Here is a 22,409-nt window from a genome sequence, read left to right on the forward strand (position 1 = left end):
ACCAAAATTAGTACCACTTAGTACAAATAAGCACGAATTTCCAGAATTGGCTAGATACCTCAGTCTTGCGAAACAATAGTGGTCTTATATTCAAATGTGAGAATTCCAGATCCATCGTTTCACTAAAATCGAAATCGTACCAATTCGTAATTTTCGCGCACATAAGTACACATTTCGAAGACTACCTCCATATCCCAATCCTACACTCCGCCACTAATGTTAATTCCATATTTCTGAATTTCAGGATTCCAGTTCCATCCGTTGTACCGAATTCGAATCCAAAATTTAAAACCGTTTAGTACTTTTCGTATACATATGCACGTACTTCCAAAAATAACTCCTTATATGGACCTAACTCCTCCTCAACTTTGATTCATATTCCAAATTTCAAGATTTTAGCTCTAACTGTACACATGATACGTAATGGTACAAAATGTAGCACCTTTTAGTACTTTTCGTACACTTATAATGCGAACTTCCGATAACATTTTCTTACATCTATCATATACACCATTAGTGACCCTCGTACTAAATTACCTGTTAATACTTTTCGTACCGTTCTACTACAAATTTCCTAGAACTCCGCCATATCTGAGACTTTCGGATCAAAAGTGACCTTCACCCAAAATTTCAAGTTTGTAGCTTCAGCTGTTTCGTTTGGTTGTAATGAATCGTTAAGTCAGTCAAAATGTTGGGTGAGGATCACTTTTGGTCCGAAGGTGTCAGATATGGCGGGGTTTTAGAACGATTAATGAACATTTTGTGGGTTTTTCTCTGCAATTGCTTTCGTGCTTTCGATTGCTTAGCTTTTGCTGTAGACCCCACGTGAGGGTAGCGGTATTTTTTCATTTTCATCATTTCTTAATGCAAGAGGTCAGTATTAGAACCTGGAAAAAATATTCACACGACACAATTTCATAGGCTTTCGAAACCTTCCCTTCCGAATTTTTTAAGGACTATTTTCTAAGAATTTCAAAACAAAAGTTCAATAAACTTTTTTATTTGCTTCGAAGGAATACATAAAAATACGCCACCAATTCGAGAGCACTTCTGCTGCACATGCGCATGGTTTGCTCAAAAAAAAAATATAATATAAAGCAGATGGCAGGCAGCCGACACAACAAGAGGCAGCAACTTTGTTGTATGTTAATTAAATTTACCCCCACAATTAGAACCTCTCCCCTCCACCCTTAATAGGGAGAAAAAATGCTTCCACGGCTTGGGCAAACAACAGTGTTATATCAAATTATAAATATAACTTTATCTACTCGAAATGAGTGAAGCTACAATGGAAGAAGAAGACGAAGAACTGAGAAGTCGAACAAAAAATAAGCACACAAACATTTTATTTCAAACTCCCCCCCACAAGAAGCCCCTTTTTCTTTGCTTAATAGAAATTCTTCAGAGGAGCTGGGTTGGTATACAAAACTTTGGAGTTTACAATAATAACATTCAACAAAATTCCGCCCCAGCCCACACAATCATTTTCGAAGAAGCCAAAGAACAACAACTGTGTTGACAAATGATTGCACACATGCGCAGCAGAGCAGCAACATTCATTCATTCGTGTCGGGGGAGAGGGATATTGGAGAGGGAAAAATAAAGAAAACGGAGAATTAATGTCTCAGAGCAGGAATGTAGCTGAGACGCCTCCATGTATCCACCTTCTAAACAATGTGGAGGATGATGATGGTGGTGGTTCAATGGAACTCCTCTTGAAAATTGGGGGAGCCAGCCGCCTAAAAATAGCCCACGAAAATAGATTCATTAAGCCAATGCCGAAAGATGAAATGCAGCCTAGCAATAATGTTTCCGGTTTTCCGGTGGCGCGTGCTCCTTCTCTCTTGTGGCTCATGATTTCCTCAAATTAAATCCACTTTAAAGTGTAACATTTGTTTGGAACATAAATTAGTTTTAATTTCAAATTTCACAATTTAAACCTTCCTTCAATGGAGACGCTGTAATGCAGGGTTAGGGCAATTAGAATACTTTTTGTTTTGGAGGCCATAAATTTACCTCCATGTCATGAAACTGGACCAAATGCTAAATAAACACCACAATTAACCCCCTTTCTTTTCGAAGCTTATCTTTTGGTCGGCAAGAGTAGAGAAAAAAAAACACAAGACAAAGAAATCTAAAATTGGGTCAAGTATTTACTGTAAATTACGCAGCATCCCAAGACAGGCTGTGGACAAACAATTGCCGGGAAATCCCATTAAAGATGCATAAAAATGTCCGCATATGTCCACAACACCAGGAAAAGGGGAGGGGTTTTGTTTTTCTAAGAAAATACTTGATTAGGATTAGGGGATAGCCTTGCAAAAGATATGAGGCTATTGTAAGGCGATTTATGAGACAAAATTAGCATAAGACCATGAAAGACCAAGGCTGACCTGACCCATTTTGGGAAAATAAACGGGCGAGCGGCTCAACCAAGAGTTAAATATCCACTCATTAGCCTTTGGACAAAGACAAATGATCGTAGCTTTCTTTTTTTTTTGAAGAAAAGAAAAGCCCTGCGAAAATGCTTTGCCAGGACAATGGACCATATCAACCCCCTATCTCCTTGGTGACATCTTTCAAACGTTTTCCATGAAATTGAAAATTAGTGGTATATTCGATATCATCCCAAATAAGGATGCTGTTACGATCAACCCTTTTTTCTCACGTTGGGCGCCACTACGCTTGTTCTAATGATATCTTTCAGTTTCTTTATGTCATTCATTCTTTTCTTTAATTTATTTTTCCTTTTTTTTTTTGGTTGGTTGCAATATCTCGTGACCTTATCTAATTCGTTCGCTGCAACCATGAAGCAAGCACAACGAAAAGAAAATTTATTGTCGAAATGATGTGAAGGCAAAAACTTGTTTTTCCCATTCCAAACTGGGTCACTCATTCCAAAACAGCCATCCCTCCAAAGCTAATCATAATAAAGTGATCTTATTAAACGGAAAAACATGAAAACGCCTCAAAGGACATCATCCTTCCTTCATTTCCTGCATAAAATTCCATGCTTTTTTTGTTACAAAAATGTGTTACATTTTACATGCGGAAAATTATGGTATCACATTTATTATTATGACAGGATATCATGATTTTACATCAAACCACGGCGAGATGGCATTCGGCAACACCTAAGTTTCCGGTGTTTTTATTCAGGAAAAATATGTAAATTTTCTTGTGACAAATTGTAGCCAATTTTTTTTCGACGAAATAATGATCCTTTTTTTCTGTAACAAATATTAAAAAGCATTGTATCCTGGAACAGGACATTTGTCTCATGTCACTGTCATTGTCATAGAAAGGGAACTTTAAGGATGTCTTGGTAGTTATTACTAAACGTTCAGTTCACATAATAGGATTATGAAAAATTGTTTGAAGTTTTTGATTTAGTTCGGAAAATATTCGCCATGAAAAGGACAATGTTTTATGGACGATTTTGTGAGCTTAAAATTATCAAAAAGTAGATTTTTTCACCGCCATAAGAAATTTTGAAAAGATAAAAAAAAAAAAACAAAATTAAACATAACGTCCGCAAAAAATTTTTTTTTCAACTAGTACTTATATCATGAAAGGTAACACTAAGTTCTTGCCTGATTTGTAGGATAATTATGTTTATCCTTCCGCTGAACGAATATGGTTGTGTATACGTCTTAAAATCCCTGAGAAACATTGGACATTACTTGAGAAATCATGCTAATGTTGCAGAATGTGTGCGAAAATTTGCAAGAGATTTTGGAAGAGAAGCACCATCCGCTCTATATGTAAACAAGAAAAATTTCCGCATTTGGGACACAGAAACTCCTCAAAAGTAGTCATTGTTTGGTGCGGACTTTGGTCCAGTGAAATCATAGGGCCATTTCTCTACGAACATGAGAAAGGAGTGGCCTTTACGTTATCGGGTCATGTTGAACGGATGTTTTTTCACAAAAATTTAAGAGGTGGACATTGACAACATTTGGTTTCAACAGCGCTACATGCCACACAGGCGAAGTTGTAGATGAGCGGAACAAGGTCGTGACCAACAACGACGACTGAAGCATTGAAAAGCTCCTCTCTGCATTCGAAATGAGAGAATATGGCTTTTAGATGAAAGAGCAGAAGAGAGCATAAACTCTCTCCCACAATTCGAATTGGGAGAATGTGTCTCCTAAACTAGAGTCAGAGACAATTTCCCCATTGAGTTCGATTGCAAGGAATGCTGGGGAAGGGGAACCATGTATTGAGCATATACTTTGGCGTAACCAAAATATCGAACTTTTACAGAGTTGGAATATTTTTTGCGGGGTGCCGGCAAAGATAAGTGTTACATAGACAATACAGAGACAATTGAAGCTTTAAAGAACAATATTAGTGAAGTCATTGGTAAAATACAGCTGTACACAGACGATAAAGGGCTTTAAAATTTGACCCATGGTATAGGTTACTGCATGACCAGCCAAATTAGCATTTTTTATTTTTGGTTTTAAACTTACTAATTCTAATATTTCTCAAAAAAAAAAAAAAAAAAAAAATGGCGTCCCCTTTACGAAATGGTTTATCATAAAATTTTCAACTCCAAAAAAATGTTAAAACCTCGAAACAGATTAATACGAATATTAATACGAATTTTTAAAAAAAGTTTTGATGATGGGTTCAGGTGCCCCTTCTATTTAGGTTCATTTGCGATTAGCTCTACTATTTTTAGCTCAACTTTTATAATTTTCTGGGTTTGTTCCGTAATTATTTTTTGTGGTGCACAGTTTTATATAAAAATATATATTTTTATATTCTTTGGACAACCTTTAGTGAAATAGGAAAATTGTTGTATGTGACGTCATCTCCCTAAAATGATTTTTTGTAGTTTATGCAATCTCTGATGGCGTGCGATGTTAACCCTAAATCGTGAGATTTATTTTCGAGGTTTTAACATTTTTTTGGAGTTGAAACCTATAGTAAAATTTTATGATAAACCATTTCGTAAAGGGGACGCCAATTTTTTTTTTTTTTAGTGTTAACATAAAAATAATTACGGAACAAACCCAGAAAATTATAAAAGTTGAGCTAAAAATAGTAGAGCTAATCGCAAATGAACCTAAATAGAAGGGGCACCTGAACCCATCATCAAAACTTTTTTTAAAAATTCGTATTAATATTCCCCAGAATCCGGTCAGTCTCTTCGTCAATATTACAAATAACAATTCGAGGATTATCTTGATCAGAAGCTCTAAGCCTCAAGCGAGCTGACAAAGGGGTTTATTTTATATAAACGCCCAGACAAGAAAGCTGAAATAGAATGTTGAACTTTTTTGGAAATACATACTAAAAGGATACGAAAAGTACAAAACGGACAAACGGAATGGACCAGAAGTGTGCAATTTAGAATGAGAGTTACTGATGGAGTGCAGGATAAATACACCAAAGGGTTTTTGGAAACTCAAACTTTAAGGTTACGGAAATTTCAAAATGGTACCACTTGGTATTATGTGAACGGATAGAGCTAAAAACTTGACATTGGTATAATAATCGTGGTTGGAAAGTAAGTTTGATATATGAAGATGTCCTTTAAAAATGTGTTCAAAACATGCGAACTGTACTAAATGGTCCAAATTGTTTAACAAGCTCATTTAGGGTGAAAGGATAAAACTGGAATTTTGAAAATTTGTATTGGGGTCCCTGTTGAGAGTAGGTTTATGATAAAGATGAGGTTTTGAAAATGTGTACCACAAGTTTATGAAAATACCTAAATAGTACTATAATTGGTACAATTTGGTATTGGGCGAAGTGATAGTGCTCCTGGACATATGGAGGTGGTTTCAGAAATTTGTACTAAAATTGTAGGTGTCTTGGGTGAAGGAATAGAGCTGAAATACGGAAATTTGACCATCAGAGACCTGATGGTGGTACGAAAAGTAATGTACTATGATACTTTATTTGATATTGGGTAAAGGGATAGGATAAAATTCTGAAATTTGATGTTTAGATTACTAATGGTATCTGAGTTTGAGATTTGGTGGTGCTTTGGAAATGAGTCCAATATTTGTACGGAAACTACTAAATGATACGAAATTTGGCATTGAGTGAAAGGATAGGACCGAAAACGTCAAATTTGGTACAGAAATCACTATTAGTGTCTGTTCATAAGATATGGAGGTGGTTTCGGAAATGTGTCCTATAATTATTCGAAAAGTGATAAGTGGTACTAAATTGGGTATTTGACGAAGGGATAGAGCTGGGCTCCTAAAATTTAATATTGAGATGGTTTTGGACCAAAAACGTCAAATTTGGTATAGAAGTCACTATTGGCGTCTGTTCATAAGATATGGAGGTGGTTTCGGAAATGTGTACTATAATTATTCGAAAAGTGGTAAATTGTACTAAATTGCGTATTTGACGATAGGATAGAGCAGGGCTCATAAAATTTAATATTGAAGTCTCTGTTGATATCTGGGGTTGAGATATGAGAATGGTTGTGGAAATGTATAGTTCGAAAAGTACTAAGTGATACATAACTGCGCATTGGGTGAAGGAATAGAGCTGAAATCTTGAAATTTGAAAAGTACTTAAACTTTAGATGTATGACGTCAAAGACAATATTATTCTATATCAAATTTTACTAAAAGTTGCCAAAGAAATAAAATCTATAGTTCCATTATATGCCAAGAAAATACAGGGTGAGATGAAATAACTGCAACCAACTTCAGACTGCTGTCATTTCTAAGCCACTCGTACGCCAGCTGTTAAAATTATTCCAGTGACAGCTCATTATATTGTTTACAAGCGTACAAAGGCATTTTGGTGAGAATTATCCAGAATAAAAGTTATTCATGACGGAATTCAAGCGTGATAGTCTGATTTCTTCATATTTGGCTGGAAAACCACAAGTGGCTATAGTTAGAGCACTCTAGCATTTAAATGTGAATAAATCTTTTGTATCTCGTACCATCGCTCGTTACCGTGATACTGGTAGCGTAGCCCGACGTCAAGGAAGTGCACAGAAGAAAATTGCAACATCAGCAGAAATGGTTCGAAAAGAAACGAAGCGACTTGATCGAAACCCGCGTCGCAGTGGCCAAAAAATGGCTCGTGAGCTGAACATATCGCAATATTCCATTCGGGAAATATTGAAAAATGAGCCCGGGTATAAATCCATTGAAATTCCAAAAAGTGCAAGAACTTACACCGCAACAGAAAGAAAATAGACTCAAAAGAGCTAAAGAGTTGCTTCGCTTGGCCGAAAGTGGTGAACTGCCGAATTTGGTTTTCTCCGATGAGAAAACATTCGCTGCCCAGTTTGTAAATAAACAAAATGATGGTGTTTCCTTGCCAAAGAGGTAAGCTGAAAATGTACACCTTCGGTTGGCCACCAAAACTCAAGCGCCGGCCATGGTGATGTTGTGGGACGCCATAACAGCCGATGGTCGCTCCCCGCTCGTTTAAATCGACAGTGGCATTAGAATAAATGCCGAATATTATCTCCAAAATATTCTGGAGTGTGTATTAAAGCATTGGGCACGCAAACATTTTGGCCGCAGACCTTAGACATTCCAACAGGACTCAGCAAGCGCCATCCAAGATTGGTTACAAAATGAGGTTCCTAGCTTCAATTCCAGCGCACAATGGCCACCAAAATCTCCGGATACCAATCCGTTGGACTATTGTATGTCTGGATTATTTTGGAAAGCAAGGTTGGCACTAAAAAATACCAAAGTGTCGATTTCCTAAAGCAAGCGCTTCGTCGGGAATAGGCCAAAATTCCACAGAGCAACATTCGGGCAGCATGTGACGGTTTCATTGAATGCCATAATTCGTGCCAAAGGTGATCAATTCGAACAAATCTAAACTTATTCAAAATTTGATGCTGTTTTCAACATTTTGTGCTTCCATTCAATAAAATTAAAAAAAAAACTTTAAAACAGTTTTTTTTTATCTCACCCTGTATATTTACGTAATTTATCAAGAAAATACATGTAACAACATTGCACAAAAAAAATTAAAAAAAATACTCAAAAAAATTTTTTAATATTTTGATAGAGTTTTCCAGGTTATTTTTTTCAAGTTGGTGTATGAAAGTAGCATAAAATTTCGTTTTAGACCGAAAGTGTCAATAGGAGAAATATTCTACACAAATTTTCACTGCAAGTCTCGGAATAAACTATATATCTAGCTTTAGCAGTTTTTAAGAAAATTGCATTCGAAATTTATGTATGACAGGTAAAAATTATGTGTTGACGTGTTTTTTCCTCCTAATTCCACAATTTTTAATTCCAAGTCCAAATCTTCCTTTATACTTCATTTTTTGGAGAGGGTATCAAAGGAAGAAATATTCTAAATAAAATTTCATTATAAGTTTCCGAAAAAAGAATGGTGTATACTTAATATTTACCATGCCAATATATCATCAATTTTGGTTTATAAAAGCTGAACCCCTTTATGAAGCTTTTTTGTTTAATTTCGTCAAAGGTAGACCTTTTGAGTTCTTGCCAAAAAATTATCCATATATGTCCACGTTTTGGTACAGTCCTTATATAAGGATACCCCCTAATTTCAATTATTGCGAGGGGTTTGGTCCTATCCTCTATTCAAATAATAAAACAATTTTTGTTGTATTTCAGTTATCAATCGTTTTATTCGTAAATATCCAAATGTGTATCTCAACACCTCACTCCTTCCTTATTTCTTCAACAAACTATCCATGGCATTGTTGATGAATTCGCGCAAATTATAGACATCAGCATAGACACCAGGAGCACCGGAGGCGCAACCAGCACCAAAGGATACAATACCGCAAAGTTCTCCAAACAGAATAGCTGGGCCGCCAGAATCGCCTTGGCAAGAGTCCTTGCTGCCACCATTGGCACAGAACATGTAATTGGTAATGGGGATGCCATAGTAGCGTTGACACTGCTCCCTGGTGACAGTTGGAATACGAATGGTAAGCAAATCATGAGAACCAACACCCTCGAACGAGGTGTGACCCCAGCCGGAAATTTGCACCAAATCACCCTGCTCTGGTGGGGCAGAGCACAATGGCACAGTCCTAATATATTTACCCACCATTGGACTCTCCAGTTTCAGCACAGCAACATCGGTGTTCAGGGTTTGTTTGTTGTAGGTACCCTATTTGATCATGGACACAACACGGCGTTGAACACCTTCATCGGTTCTGGTATTGGCACCGCCAACAATCTTCAAATGAGCCATCAATTCGGGGGTAAGGGAATCGAAACAATGGGCAGCGGTGACCACAATTTCAGGATGAACCAAGGTACCACCGCAGAAGGGTTGAGTGCCAATTCTCAGCTGAACAATATAGGGAGCTTGACTGATATGGATGACATCGCCATCGACAATGCGGGTATCGTCGGGATGGGCACTGGTGCCGGCGAAGAGGAGTGTGGCCACAAGGCCCAAAGTCACCCAGAGTGGAGAGTTCATTGTATTCGAAGCTTGAGGAAAGTTTGGAATGCTGTTTAATGAAATTTCTGGCCAATTTATATGCTGTTCCCATAGGGGTCTCAGAAGTTAATTCTTTTGTTTTTTATTATTACTTTGGCATAGAACAGCTGTTATTTTAACTTTATTCAAAATTTGTTTTGTTTCTACCTCTTAGCTATGCATTATTATCGGAAAGTAAATACTGGATAAATAGTGTCCAAATAAGTAAAATTCTATTGTTCGCAGCACTTGGTGATATCATTATTTATAATTATCACGCATACCTCTCGAATGCGTGGGAAATGGCAAAATATGTTTGTGAATTTTGGGGATGGTCAAATATAATCGAAAATACGTAGAAATTGTTTTTTATTTGCCAATCAAGATAAACAGTTGAAGTTGCATGTCATTTATAGGATTAGCTAGTGACGTTACCTAAACAAACTTCAATTGGATGTTATAGGGACTTACCAATAAAAAATAATAATGGAAATATTTTTAATTGTTAACACTTACCTGAAATAAAAAGAAAATGTTTTAATTATTTTTTCTGTATGAAAATGCAAGAAGTATAGGTATAATTTACTGCTAGAAAATATAAGTCCTTTATAGGTTTAATTCTTACTAAGAATTAATAAAGTAGAGAGTATCTGTCATTGGGATATGAGCATTAGGAAGCTTCCCTTTTGTGGGCAAGGTAGCAGAAAGAGTGGACATACATATCTCTTCTTCACACAAGATCTATATTTCTTTTAAATCTGACTGACTATTAAATGGGAAGGAGAGGACCGACATATCACATTTACAACCAATACCTAATATGTTGGCTAGAATATTGTGAAGTTTTAAGTATGCAGAGAATCGGACACTGATTTCACATTTTAAGGGAGTACTTAATATTCAAGATTTTGAGCTTTCTTGAGCCTTGGAATGAGATTGATTCAAAAACAAGTTAAAAAGTATCAGTTGGTTTTGCCGACAGATGTATACCCTCAGTCAATGTTCGATTATTTAAATATATTTTGACTTCTGTTATGATTATACAAATTGTTGACCTTCTATGAAGTAGGTTCCGAAGGAATGTAAAAATATTGTCCATTTCGTAATGGACCTAAATTAATATGATAAAAACATTGGGATGTGCCAGATGTTCGATTATTCAAATTTATGTAGGCTCGTCTTATGATTTTTCATATTCTGGACCCTTATGGAGAAGGTTCCGAAGGAATGGGTCAATTTAATCCATTTCGTATCGCACCTAAATAAATATGATATAAATATTGCTACGTGCCAGGTTTGGACTATATCGACTACTCCCTTAACTTTATATGAGAATGTGATAATTTTTAGAAAATGTTAAAATGTGCGTGAGGTACCCAGATATAGTCGACCGAAGTATTCCATATTCAAAATTCATATAATACCGACAAAAATATTGGTATGGGCAAAATTACAAGAAAATCGAACATTTATATCCATTTTTTTGCGAATTCATAAATTCCATATTCATCTCTGGTTTTTGGTTAAGAGAGGTATATTTAGATATAGCAAGTTGTAAAGAATTGCTAACTTGTTTCGATTTTTCATAAACACATTATCTTCGCCTGAACAAGGCAATATTCAAACAAGTAAAAAAGCAGCAAACTCGACTGAGCCGAACTATTAACGCCCCCACCGTTTTGAAGGACCTGGAAAAATTTAAAAAAAAATCGTTGAAAAATACAAAAAAATACCAAAAATGCAAAGGAAATGCGTTATATGGGGGAGAGGACGTTTCAATTACGAAATTTGAAACAATTCTGGTTAATAATGCCCCTAAAATCATTAAAATGCCGAATATCGGGAGGTATCGATATATGGGGGCTACACGATATTGTGGAGCTGAATAACAATATAATGGACCAACTCTATTTCAGTAAAAACTCTTATATTTTTTCGAAATATTCTCCAAAGGAAGGCATTTTTACCCTGATTCCGAGAAACTATTTTTTTCTTTGGGACCCCAGATTTTTGACCCGAAAATTAGGGTTCAAAACCCGTGTTAATAGAAAATCGAACATTTAAATCCTATTTCATGTGAAATCATAAATTCCATATTCATCTCAGGTTTCTGGTTAAGAGAGGTATATTTAGATATAGTAAGTTGTAAAGAATCGCTGATTTGTTTCGCAAGTTATGACAGATAAAAGTATTGAAAATGTTGATCCTTTGTGAGTGAGGTATCAGAAGGGGTTCGCAGATATACATTATCTTCACAACAGATCTTGTGCTTGTAAAAATGTTTGTACAGGGTGAGATGAAAAAAAATTAACTGCAACCAACTTCAGACTGCTGTAATTTCTAAGCCACTCGTCCGACAGCTGTTAAAATTATTCCAGTGACAGCTCACTATATTGTTTACAAGCGTACAAAAGCATTTTTCTGAGAATTTTCCAGAAAAAAAGTTATTCGTGATGGAATTTAGGCGTGATAGTGTGATTTCTTTATATTTGGCTAGAAAACCACAAGTGGCTATCGTTAGAGCCCTCCAGCATTTAAATGTGAATAAATCTTTTGTGTCTCGTACCATCACTCGTAACCGTGATACTGATAGCGTAGCCCGACGTCAAGAAAGTGGACGAAAGAAAACAGCGACATCAGCAGAAATGGTTCGAAAAGTAAAGAAGCGAATTGATGGAAACCCGCGTCGCAGTGGCCGAAAAATGGATCGTGAGCTGCACATATCGCAATATTCCATTCGGCAAATATTGAAATGAATGAGCTCGGGCTAAAGCCGTTGAAATTCCAAAAAGTACAAGAACTTACAACGCAACAGAAAAAAAATAGACCCAAAAGAGCTGGAGACTTGCTTCGCTTGGCCGAAAGTGGTGTACTGCCGAATTTGGTTTTTTCCGATAAGAAAACATTCGTTGTCCGACAGTTTGTAAACAAACAAAATGATCATGTTTACTTGCCAAAGAGGTCAGCTGAAAATGTGCACCTTCGGTTGGCCACCAGAATTCAAGCGCCGGCCATAAAAATAATGTAAAAATTATGGCGTTTGACATTGTTGCAGTTTTTTTTTATCTCCCCCTGTATGTGTGGAATTTGGTGAGAGTTGTATGCTTATTTCGCTGTTTTCGAGCGTTTTGTTTTTCAAAATATTGAAACCTGTGTTTTATGAGCTTCATTGCTATTCAAAATTTTGATCCTTTGTGGGAGAGGTACCAGAAGGAGTGGACCGATATATCCCATTTTCACAGCAGGTCTTGTGTTCGTAGAAATAATGGCATGTGAGAAATATAATGAGAAACGAATGCTTATTTCGAATTTTATAATCATTTTGGTTCTTCAATACTTTGACCCTTTGTGGGGGAGGTAACAGAAGAAATGGTTCTCTCTCTACCACTATTATAAGTTATCTTGTGTTGATGGAAATATTGAGATGTACCAAGTCTGAATGGAATAGAATGTTAATTTCGCTTTTTATGATCTTCAGGGATATTCAAAATTTGGACCCTTTGTGGAGGAGGTACCAGAAGGAGTAGACCGATATATCCCATCTTCACAGCAGATCTTGTGTTAGTAGAAAAAATGGGATGTGTGAAATATGAAGAGAACCGGATGCTTATTTCGGATTTTATAATCGTTTTGTTTATTCAAAACTTTGACCCTTTTGTGGGGGATGAACCAGAAGGAGTGGTCCGATCCCTATCATCTTTTAAACAGATATTGTGTTGTTAGAGATATTGTGATATGCCAAGCCTGAATGGAATCGTATGTTAATTTCGTATTTTATGAGCATTATGAATATTCAAAATGTTGACCCTTTTGTGGGAAAGATGCGAGAAGGAGTGGACCGAAGTGGACCATCTTCACACCAGACCTTGTATTGGCAGAAATATTGAGAGATGCAAAAAAAAAAAAAAAAAAACAATCGGACTTTTTCGTTATATTTTATAAGTTTACATTTTACAAAATTTTGACTCTTTGAGGAGGAGGTACTTGATGGAGTGGACCGATATTTTCCATTTTCGCACCTGACCTAGCACTGATGCAAATATCGGATTATCTTTTCTCTTTCTGTGCAGTAAAAAAGAGACAAACGGACGGACATCGCTAGATCGATTTCAAATGTCCTGAAACGTATTTGGTCCAAAAAGACCTAGGGACTAAAACCGTTATTTCAATGAGGCACTTTTGCCCGTATCAAAGGAGATATACCCTCTCTAGCCATACTATGGCTGAGGGTATAAAAAATGTGAAAGAGAAGAGGATGTAAATCAAAATAACACCTCTTGTTAAAAACCCCTTTAGAAAATTCGGTGTAGAAGGAGGATATTCTTGTACACCAGGCGACAAATTTTGTAAGAGCCTTTTGTTAAATTTTTTTTTTTTTTTTATTTTATTATTTTTTATTTTATAATTCTGACTGCTATTTAAAAATAAGGTCAAGAGGTTATAACATGCACACATTTACAAAATGAAGAAGTAAAAAAGTAAGTTCGGCCGGGCCGAGCTTTGAACATGGATAGGCAACTTTGACATAAGCTCTTACCATATGCAAATACGAAACTTGAAAAAAATTATCATAATACCGAATATAGGGAGGTACCATTATATCGGGGCTGTACGAGAATCTGGATCTGCATAGACAATTTTTTTAAACAATTTCGTTGAAATATTGTATTTAAAATCGTCAAATACCGAATATATGGAGATACTGAAATATGAGGGTAAAGTGCTTAGAAAGCAATTCTAGTATGGAGTTTTAAACAATTCCATTCCAAAATGTAGCTTAAATCATCAATACACCGAATATAGGGAGGCACCATATATACAATACTCTTCCAGGGGGTAAAATACTCGGAAGGAACTCCTTTTGTGGGCTTTAAGACAATTCCATTGAAAAAATGTGGGTGAAATCATCTAAATAGCGAATGTCGGGTGGTAACGTTATATGTCGGCTATGCGATATCGTGGACCGATATAGTCAATCTTCGAACTTGACCTGCCTGCAGATAAAAGACTGATCTGTGTAAAATTATAGCTTATCTTAATTCGTTTTGACTCTGGCGTGATTTCAACAGCCGGACAGATGAACTGGGTCTTAGAATTTAACGCTGATCAAGAATATAGACCTACATATTCTAGAATATAGAATAGGTCTAAAATTTATTATTTTGATGAGACTATGTGTGGTGGAGGGTAAAAAAACACATTTCAGGTTTAAATCTGCAATTTATGTGACTTTCGGTACAAATCTCCCACAAAACATAAATTTAGGAGGATGACGTCAATATCAAAAATGTTCCTCATCAAAATTAATTATAAGTCGCCAAGGAAAATTTTTAATGTATATCAAAAAAAAAAAAAATGTTCGAAAAAATACTTCATAGATTTCGGATGCATTTTTCCCAAGTTGAGGCATTAAAGTAACATAAAATTTCGTTTTAGACAGAAGGTGTCCGAAGAAGAAATATTTTACACAAATTTTTACAACATATCTCAGTGTTAACTATACATCTAGACACAATAGATTTTATGAAAATTATATTCGAAATGCAAATTACAAGTTAAAATTATGCGTTTAAGTTTTTTACTGCTACTTCCACAAACTCCGGTCATACTTAACTCTTTGATTAATTTATTAAAGGATGACATTTTCTAGATCAAATTTCGTTATCAATCTGTGAAAAAAAAAATTCTACAAATTCTAAGTTTTTCTAAGGAAGGTTATTTTCAAACAAAGAACTCAGAACTCCACTGCCTTGCGGGAATATCTAACAAAACGGTCCCTAGACAAACCATCTAAAGCAAATATTTAAACTCCTCGGTGACACTTCACACAAACGACACAAAAAGTCAATTAACACTCATTACTCCGGAGAGGTTGTTCTGCCAACAGAAATCGCAGTCCCCGGCAAAGGGACCAATATTCCCTACAACAATGCGTTTTTTTACAACAATGCAAACAAAAAAACAACAACTTTGCATTTAATTTTTTCGCAAGCAATTCATGACTTCGACTACGACAATCTGCTGCTGCTCACCATTACAAGCGGAGGAGCCGAACAGCGATTGTTCCAAGCTACCACCACCATTTAGCCAATGAAGTTCATTAAAAACTGTCGGCGATTTTCAGGCAGCGATGCAAAAATAACTCCAAAGAAAACAAAACGGAACGGAAATGATTACTGGAAACGTCAATTGGCAGTTATTTGTTAAATACACATTACAGACATGATTACGACGGGGCGACGCGACGCTTTTACACAAACGGGCCACTCAAACATGAATACCGCAAATAAAAAATACCAAAAAAAGAAATGAGAACAACGACAACACCAGTAACAACAACAACGGCAAAAAATGCGAAACAAAAATGCAAACAAAATTACAATAATTTGTGCACATATTTGTTGAGAATGAATCCATCATTCGTTTGCCGTTCGCCCCCAAACGTCTTACCCAGCATTTGTATGAGTTAAGCGAACGAACGACCACCAGGGAAAAAAGGGATCGCAGCAAAGCTACGCAGCTACAATGCAGAAGCATCGTCATTGCCGCCGTCGTCGTCGTTGTCATTAATTGGAGCTGCAAGCAAAGTGTAAAATAAACTTCATTCATTTTTACTCAATGGGCAGGGGATCCTCTCCTCCTCCTATCCACTCCACCAGCTATGGCTACATATGAGCTCCACTTCCTTTGCCCCTTTTCGTCCCAGTCTCTCTCTATCTCCCTTTTGTGGTGCTGCAAAAATTATGGGATACCCTTTGGCGTGACCCTTGTAGCTGTGGCCGCTGATAACGATGCAATCCAATCGAAACTGATGAGGATCTTGATGATTACCGTGATGATGTTAATGATGACGTTAAGTGTAAATGTTGTTCTTGTTTCAATGAAAATGAATGCGAGGCAATAACAACAACTATAACAGCAACAACAACCATGGTTAGTGATGAGATGGCATGGCTGGTGACGATGGCAATGGAGATGCTGCTGTTATGACAAAAAAAAAGAAAAAAACTCATTAAAATCAGTCCACCAAAGGGCTTTGTGGTGTGTGGACTTCGATTGTTTGCTCCCATTTTTTTGGCGAGGACAGTGAAACTATAAATCTAAACGAGTAGTGAAATGTAAATTCCTGTTTTATAAGCTTCATGGATATTCGAAATTTTGATCCTTTGTGGGGGAGGTACCAGAAGGAGTGGACCGATGCATTCCATCTTTACAGCAGATTAATTGTAGAAATAGCGGGATATGTGAAATATGAAGAGAACCGTATGCTTATTTCGGATTTAATGATCGTTTTGGTTATTCGAAACTTAGACCCTTTGTGGGGGAGTTACCAGAAGGTGGCCAATTGATTGACTTAACGATTCATCAACGCCCACACGAAACAGCTCACATTTTGGGTGAGGATCACTCTTGGTCTGAAGCGGTCAGATAAGAGTGGTTTTTTGGAAATTCGTACTAGAACGGTACGAGAAGTATTAAAAGGAACTAAATATGGTACCCCCCTTTGCATTTGAGTTGATGGCAATATTGAGATGTACCAAGTTTGAATGGAATCGGATGTAAATTCCTGTTTTATGAGCTTCATGGATATTCGAAATTTTGATCCTTTGTGGGTGACGTACCAGAAGAAGTGAACCGATACATTCCATCTTTATAGCAGATTAGTTGTAGAAATAGCGGGATGTGTGAGATATGAAGAGAACCGGATGCTTATTTCGGATTTAATGATCGTTTTGGTTATTCGAAACTTTGACCCTTTGTGGGGGAGTTAGCAGAAGGTGGCCAATTGACAGACTTAACGATTTATAAACGCCCACACGAAACGGCTGAAGCTAGAATCTTAAAATGATGGGTGAGGGTCACTCGTGGTCTGACTGTGTCAGCTAAAGCTAGGCTTTTGGAAATCCGTACTAGAATAGTACGAAAAGTGTTAAAAGGTACTAAATATGGTACTCTTTGTATTTGAGGAAGCAGTAGAGCTGAAACTCTTATATTTGGCCCCCTGATGGCATGTATGATAGATGTACCAAAGGGTTTTTGGAAATTCGCACTATAAGTGAAAGAAAAGTACCAAAACGTACTACACGACGTACCATTTTGTCGGATGTGAACTTTTAGAGACAAAAAAAAACTTGGAATTCGAAATGAGAATCAAGGGAATATATATCTTGAGAGCTCTTGGTCCGAAGGGGTCAGATAAGGCTGGGTTTTTGGAAATTCGTACTAGAACGGTACGAAAAGTATTAAAAGGTATTAAATATGGTACCCTTTGTATTTTAGGAACCAGTAGAGCTAGAACTCTTAAATTTGAATCAGGCTCACTGATGAAGTGTATACATAATGTATGGAGTGTATTATAAGTGTGCCAAAAGGTTTTTAGAAATTCGAACCATAAGTGAACGAAATGTACCAAAACGTACTACATTTGGTAACATTTCGTTGAAATTTGGAATGGGAATCAAGGTTGAGGATTGTAATGAGGTAGTTTTGGAAGTGTGTACTCATGTATACGAAAAACAATAAAGGGTACTAAATTTAGTACAAAATTGAATTTGGGGGAACGGATGGAGTTGGAAACCTGAAATTTGAAATTAACATTATTTTTTGGGGAGGTACCAGAAGGAGTGGACCGATGTATCCCATCGCCACAACAGATCTTGTGTTGATATAAATATTGGAATGAGCCGATGTACTAAAGGGTACTAAATTTAGTACAATATGAAGTTGGTGGAACGGATGGAGTGGGAATGAGTGAAATTTGAAATCAACATTATTGGCGGAATGTAGGATTGGAATTTGGAGGTAATTTTCAAAATGTGTACATATAGGCCGAAAAGTACTAAATCGTACTAAATTTAATACAATTTCGATTTGGGTGAACCGATAGAGCTGGGTGTGTGAAATTTAGAAATAAGATTACTATTACATTGTAGGACTGAGATACTGAGGTAGTTTTGGAAATTCGTACTTAAGTGCACTAAATAGTACAACATTTGGTACAACTTAAATTTTGGGAGAATTTGGAAAAAGATTGCTTACTATTGCCTTCTAGGATTGAAAAATGTAGGGAGTTTTGGAAATTAGTACTCATCTGTACTAAACAGTACTAAATTTGGAACAATTTAGATTTTAGAGGAACCATTGGAAATAAAATCCTGAAATTTAAAAATAAGATTTCTATTGGACTGTATGATGTAGGTAGTTATGAAAATGTGTACTCAAGTGTACCAAATGGTATTAAATGTGGCATAATTTGTATTTGGGTGAAAAAAAGACCAGGTATCCTGAAAAAAAGATTACTGTCGGAGTGTAGGATTGGGATATGTAAGTAGTTGTGGAAATTTCTAATATGGTCTGAAGTGGACTATATAAAGTACACTTTATAGTTGGTCGAACCAACAGGGATGAAATGGTAAAATTTTGAAATGGGGTTGCTGTGGGATTGCTTTGGAAATTCGTGTTTATGTGTACTGAATTGGATGGAGCTGGAATTCTGTTCTTTGGAATGAGAGTCAGTGGTGCAGGATAGATGTACAAAAGGGTTATTGCAAATCTGACCTTTTAATTTAGGAAAATTTCTAAAATGTTACAGAACTTCTAAAATGGTACCATTTAGATAGAGCTAAAAACATGAAATTTGTTATGAGAATCAAGGTCAGGGAAAGTAAGTTTGATATATGGAGGCGGTTTTGGAAATGTGTATTAAGTGTGCCAATAGTACTAAATGGTACTAAATTTGGAACAGTCTTCGTTTAGTGTGAATGGATGAAGCTGGAATTTTGAAATGTTGTATTAGGGTCTCTGTTAGTGGTTGGTTTGTGATAAACAGGTGGTTATGGAAATGTGTACTACATGTGCAAATATAGTACTAAACAGTACTATATTTGGTACAACTTGGTTTTGGGATGAACATATAGTCCTAGAAATCTCCAATTTGGCATTACGGTCGCCGTTCATGAGTAGTTTGGACATATGAAGGTAGTTTCGAAAATGTGTACTATAATAGTACGAAAAGTACTGAATGGTACTACAGGGTGAGATAAAAAAATTTCAATAAAGCCAAAAGCCATAATTTTTATATTTTTTTTTAATTTTGTTGAATGAAAGCAAAATATGTCGGAAGTAGCATCAAATTTTAGTATACGTTTAGATTTGTTCTAATTGGTCATCTTTGGCACGAATCATGGCCTCCAACGGCCAATGAAACCGTCACACGTTACCTGAATGTTGCTCTGCGGTATTTTGGCCCATTCCCGGCGAAGCGCTTGCTCGTGATGATCGACACTTTGGTATTTTTTAGTGCGAACCTTACTTTCCAAAATACTCCAGACACAATAGTCCAACGGATTGGTATCCGGAGATTTTGGTGGCCATTTTGCGCTGGAAATGAAACGAGGAACCTCATTTTGTAACCATTCTTGGTTGGCGAGTGCTGAGTCCGATGGTGCTGAGTCCTGTTGGAATCTCCAAGGTCTGCGGCCAAAATGTTTTCGCTTTCGCCCAAGGCGTTAATACACCCTCCAGAATATTTTCGCGATAATATTCGGCATTTATTCCGATGACACAGTCGATTAATACGAGCGGAGAGCAACCATCGGGTGTTATGGCGGCCCACACCATCACTATGGCCGGCGCTTGGGTTCTGGTGGCCAACCGAAGGTGCACATTTTCAGCTGACGTCTTTGGCAAGTAAACACGAACTTGGAGAGTTTCTAGTGCATAATTCGCATATGCTAATTTGCAAAAAGTTCGAAATATATAATACTTTCCAGAGAGCGGCCCTTGTAAGCCATCATCCACACCAAATATGCCTGATGAGCCGCTTAACGAACGGCGAAACGCGTCGCATAGTGGTGAGTGTGTGATAGTGTCTATCTGGCTTTCCTTTTCACTGCAAATTTCAGATAACTAAGCTCGTCTCGAAAGAGAAAACAAACACACAAACAATGAATGTTTTCTCATCGGAGAAAACCAAATTCGGCAGTTCACCACTTTCGTCCAAGAGAAGCAACTCTTTAGCACTTTTGAGTCTATTTTCTTTCTGTTGCGCTGTATGTTCTTGCACTTTTTGGAATTTCAGTGGCTTTACCCCGAGCTTATTTTTCAATATTTGCCGAATGGAATATTGCGATATGTTCAGCTCAAGAGTCATTTTGTCGCTTCATTACTTTTCGAACCATTTCTGCTGATGTTGCTGTTTTCTTCCGTCCACTTCCTTGAGGTCGGGCTACGCTACCAGTATCACGGTAACGAGCGATGGTACGAGACCCAAGAGATTTATTCACATTTAAATGCTGGAGTGCTCTAATGATAGCCACTTGTGGTTTTCCAGCCAAGTGCAAAGAAATCACACTATCACGCTTGAATTGTATCGCGTATAACTTTTTTTTTGGAAAATTCTCACCAAAATGCTTTTGTACGCTTGTAAACAATATAATGAGCTGTCGCTGGAATAATTTTAACAGATGTCGGGTGAGTGCCTTAGAAATGAGAGCAGTCTGAAGTTGGTTGTAGTTTTTTCATCCCACCCTGTCTATGAATTCCTGGCGCTTAGGTAAGATTTAGACCTCTGACGTTTTCTCGGACCTATGGAAGTATTATATTACAAATAATTTTGTAGAATATTTTGCTAACATGCTACGATCCCGTTTAAAGAGAATTTTTAACCATATTTTAAGAAAAGGACCAAAGAGACCTCTTTGTTTTCGCTCTTATGTTTATCTGCAATATTGCGGAAGACACTACATACCTAAAATGCACGGATTTCGAGGAATCTAAATCCGAAAATTTCCAAAGCGTGGAAGAGGGGGACACTTACTACCTCTATTTTTGGGTTACTATCCGAAAATCTCCAAAATGTGGAAGAGGGTGGCACTTGCTCCCTCTATTTTGGTTACTTTGCGTTACAAAATTTTAAAACGCCGATAGACGTGTCTTCCTTGGTTAGATCGACTCTCGCTATTGGCCGGATTTCGGCCCGTAATTATTGAAAAAAAAAATTAAATTTAGTCCCAAAGCGTTATCCAGGTTCAAAAAGCAATGACTCCGCGAAGTGTGTCTGGAACCACTGTTTGCCCCACTCACCCAACATTGATTACTTCTTTGTGCAAAACTCTACTACTTGCCGAGAAGGCTCATTGTTACGACCACAATTATATTCTCATTCGAAATGCAATAAAATAAAACAAAAAAAGCAGCAACATTTTGCGTGGCTTGTTTTGATACGGTTTTTAACACTCTGTCCCGGCCTCCACATATGATGATGTTCGTTCGTGTTCGCTCGCCCATATTTGTCGGCATCTTTTGGTTTGCTGTTGGTTGTAAATGCTTTTTTCGTTGTTGTTGTGGCGATGGAACAAAACCTCAATCGATTTCCAAGGAATTTTTTTTTTCAAAGTTTTGGTTTTCTTTGTTTTGTTTCGTTCGTTCCTTGGAGCCTCCTCTCTTTTGTGTTGGTCCGTCTCCATTCTACAACAATGTATAAATTATTAAATGGGATTTGGTGCAACATCAGCATCCCACTTTGTCGTGGATAAATAATCAAAATGAAGTTGAATTTGGAATTGGAATTGAAACTTGCAAGGATGAAACAATGTTGAAGGCCCAATTGTATTGCTCGGGTATTTTGAAATTTTGGAAACTATTTGCAAAACATAACACAAATAAGAGAAGAGGACGAAAAAGAAGAAGGAGAAATATTGACCTACAATTTTAAAGTTCATAGCAAGTTTATTTCACGACTTCATGGAGCTTCGGCATTTGCCTTTTTTTCGCTGAACCAGCACCACTGTGGTACTCCAAATTTGAGTCCTTTACATTTGTATTCATTCAATACAATAATGTTGTGTATGGAGATCATACATAGCCCCACAGACGTTCCATGTGTTATATGTATGTAGGTGCACATATATGTATTGTTTATATGTATGGTGGTTCAGACGATGAAGATCATTTGAGAATCCGACATTACAGAAGTTCAAGTGTAGATATAA

General features: G+C 36.8%; 3 protein-coding genes across 3 annotated transcripts in view; all 3 read right to left on the minus strand.

Annotated features, from left to right (window-relative positions):
* LOC105262173 (M-phase inducer phosphatase) overlaps positions 1-22,409 on the minus strand; it is a 532,660-nt gene that overhangs the window by 79,493 nt on the left and 430,758 nt on the right. The window lies entirely within an intron of this gene.
* LOC101899379 (seminase-like) lies at positions 8,634-9,039 on the minus strand. Its single transcript, XM_005188833.4, has one exon. The coding sequence runs from the start codon at positions 9,037-9,039 to the stop codon at positions 8,653-8,655; it is 387 nt and encodes a 128-aa protein (XP_005188890.2). The 3' UTR covers positions 8,634-8,652.
* Positions 9,100-9,456, minus strand: LOC131803788 (myeloblastin-like). Its single transcript, XM_059125492.1, has one exon. The coding sequence runs from the start codon at positions 9,415-9,417 to the stop codon at positions 9,100-9,102; it is 318 nt and encodes a 105-aa protein (XP_058981475.1). The 5' UTR covers positions 9,418-9,456.

The sequence above is a fragment of the Musca domestica genome, unplaced genomic scaffold (assembly GCF_030504385.1).
Source record: "Musca domestica strain aabys unplaced genomic scaffold, Musca_domestica.polishedcontigs.V.1.1 33, whole genome shotgun sequence".
NCBI classification, from domain to species: domain Eukaryota; kingdom Metazoa; phylum Arthropoda; class Insecta; order Diptera; family Muscidae; genus Musca; species Musca domestica.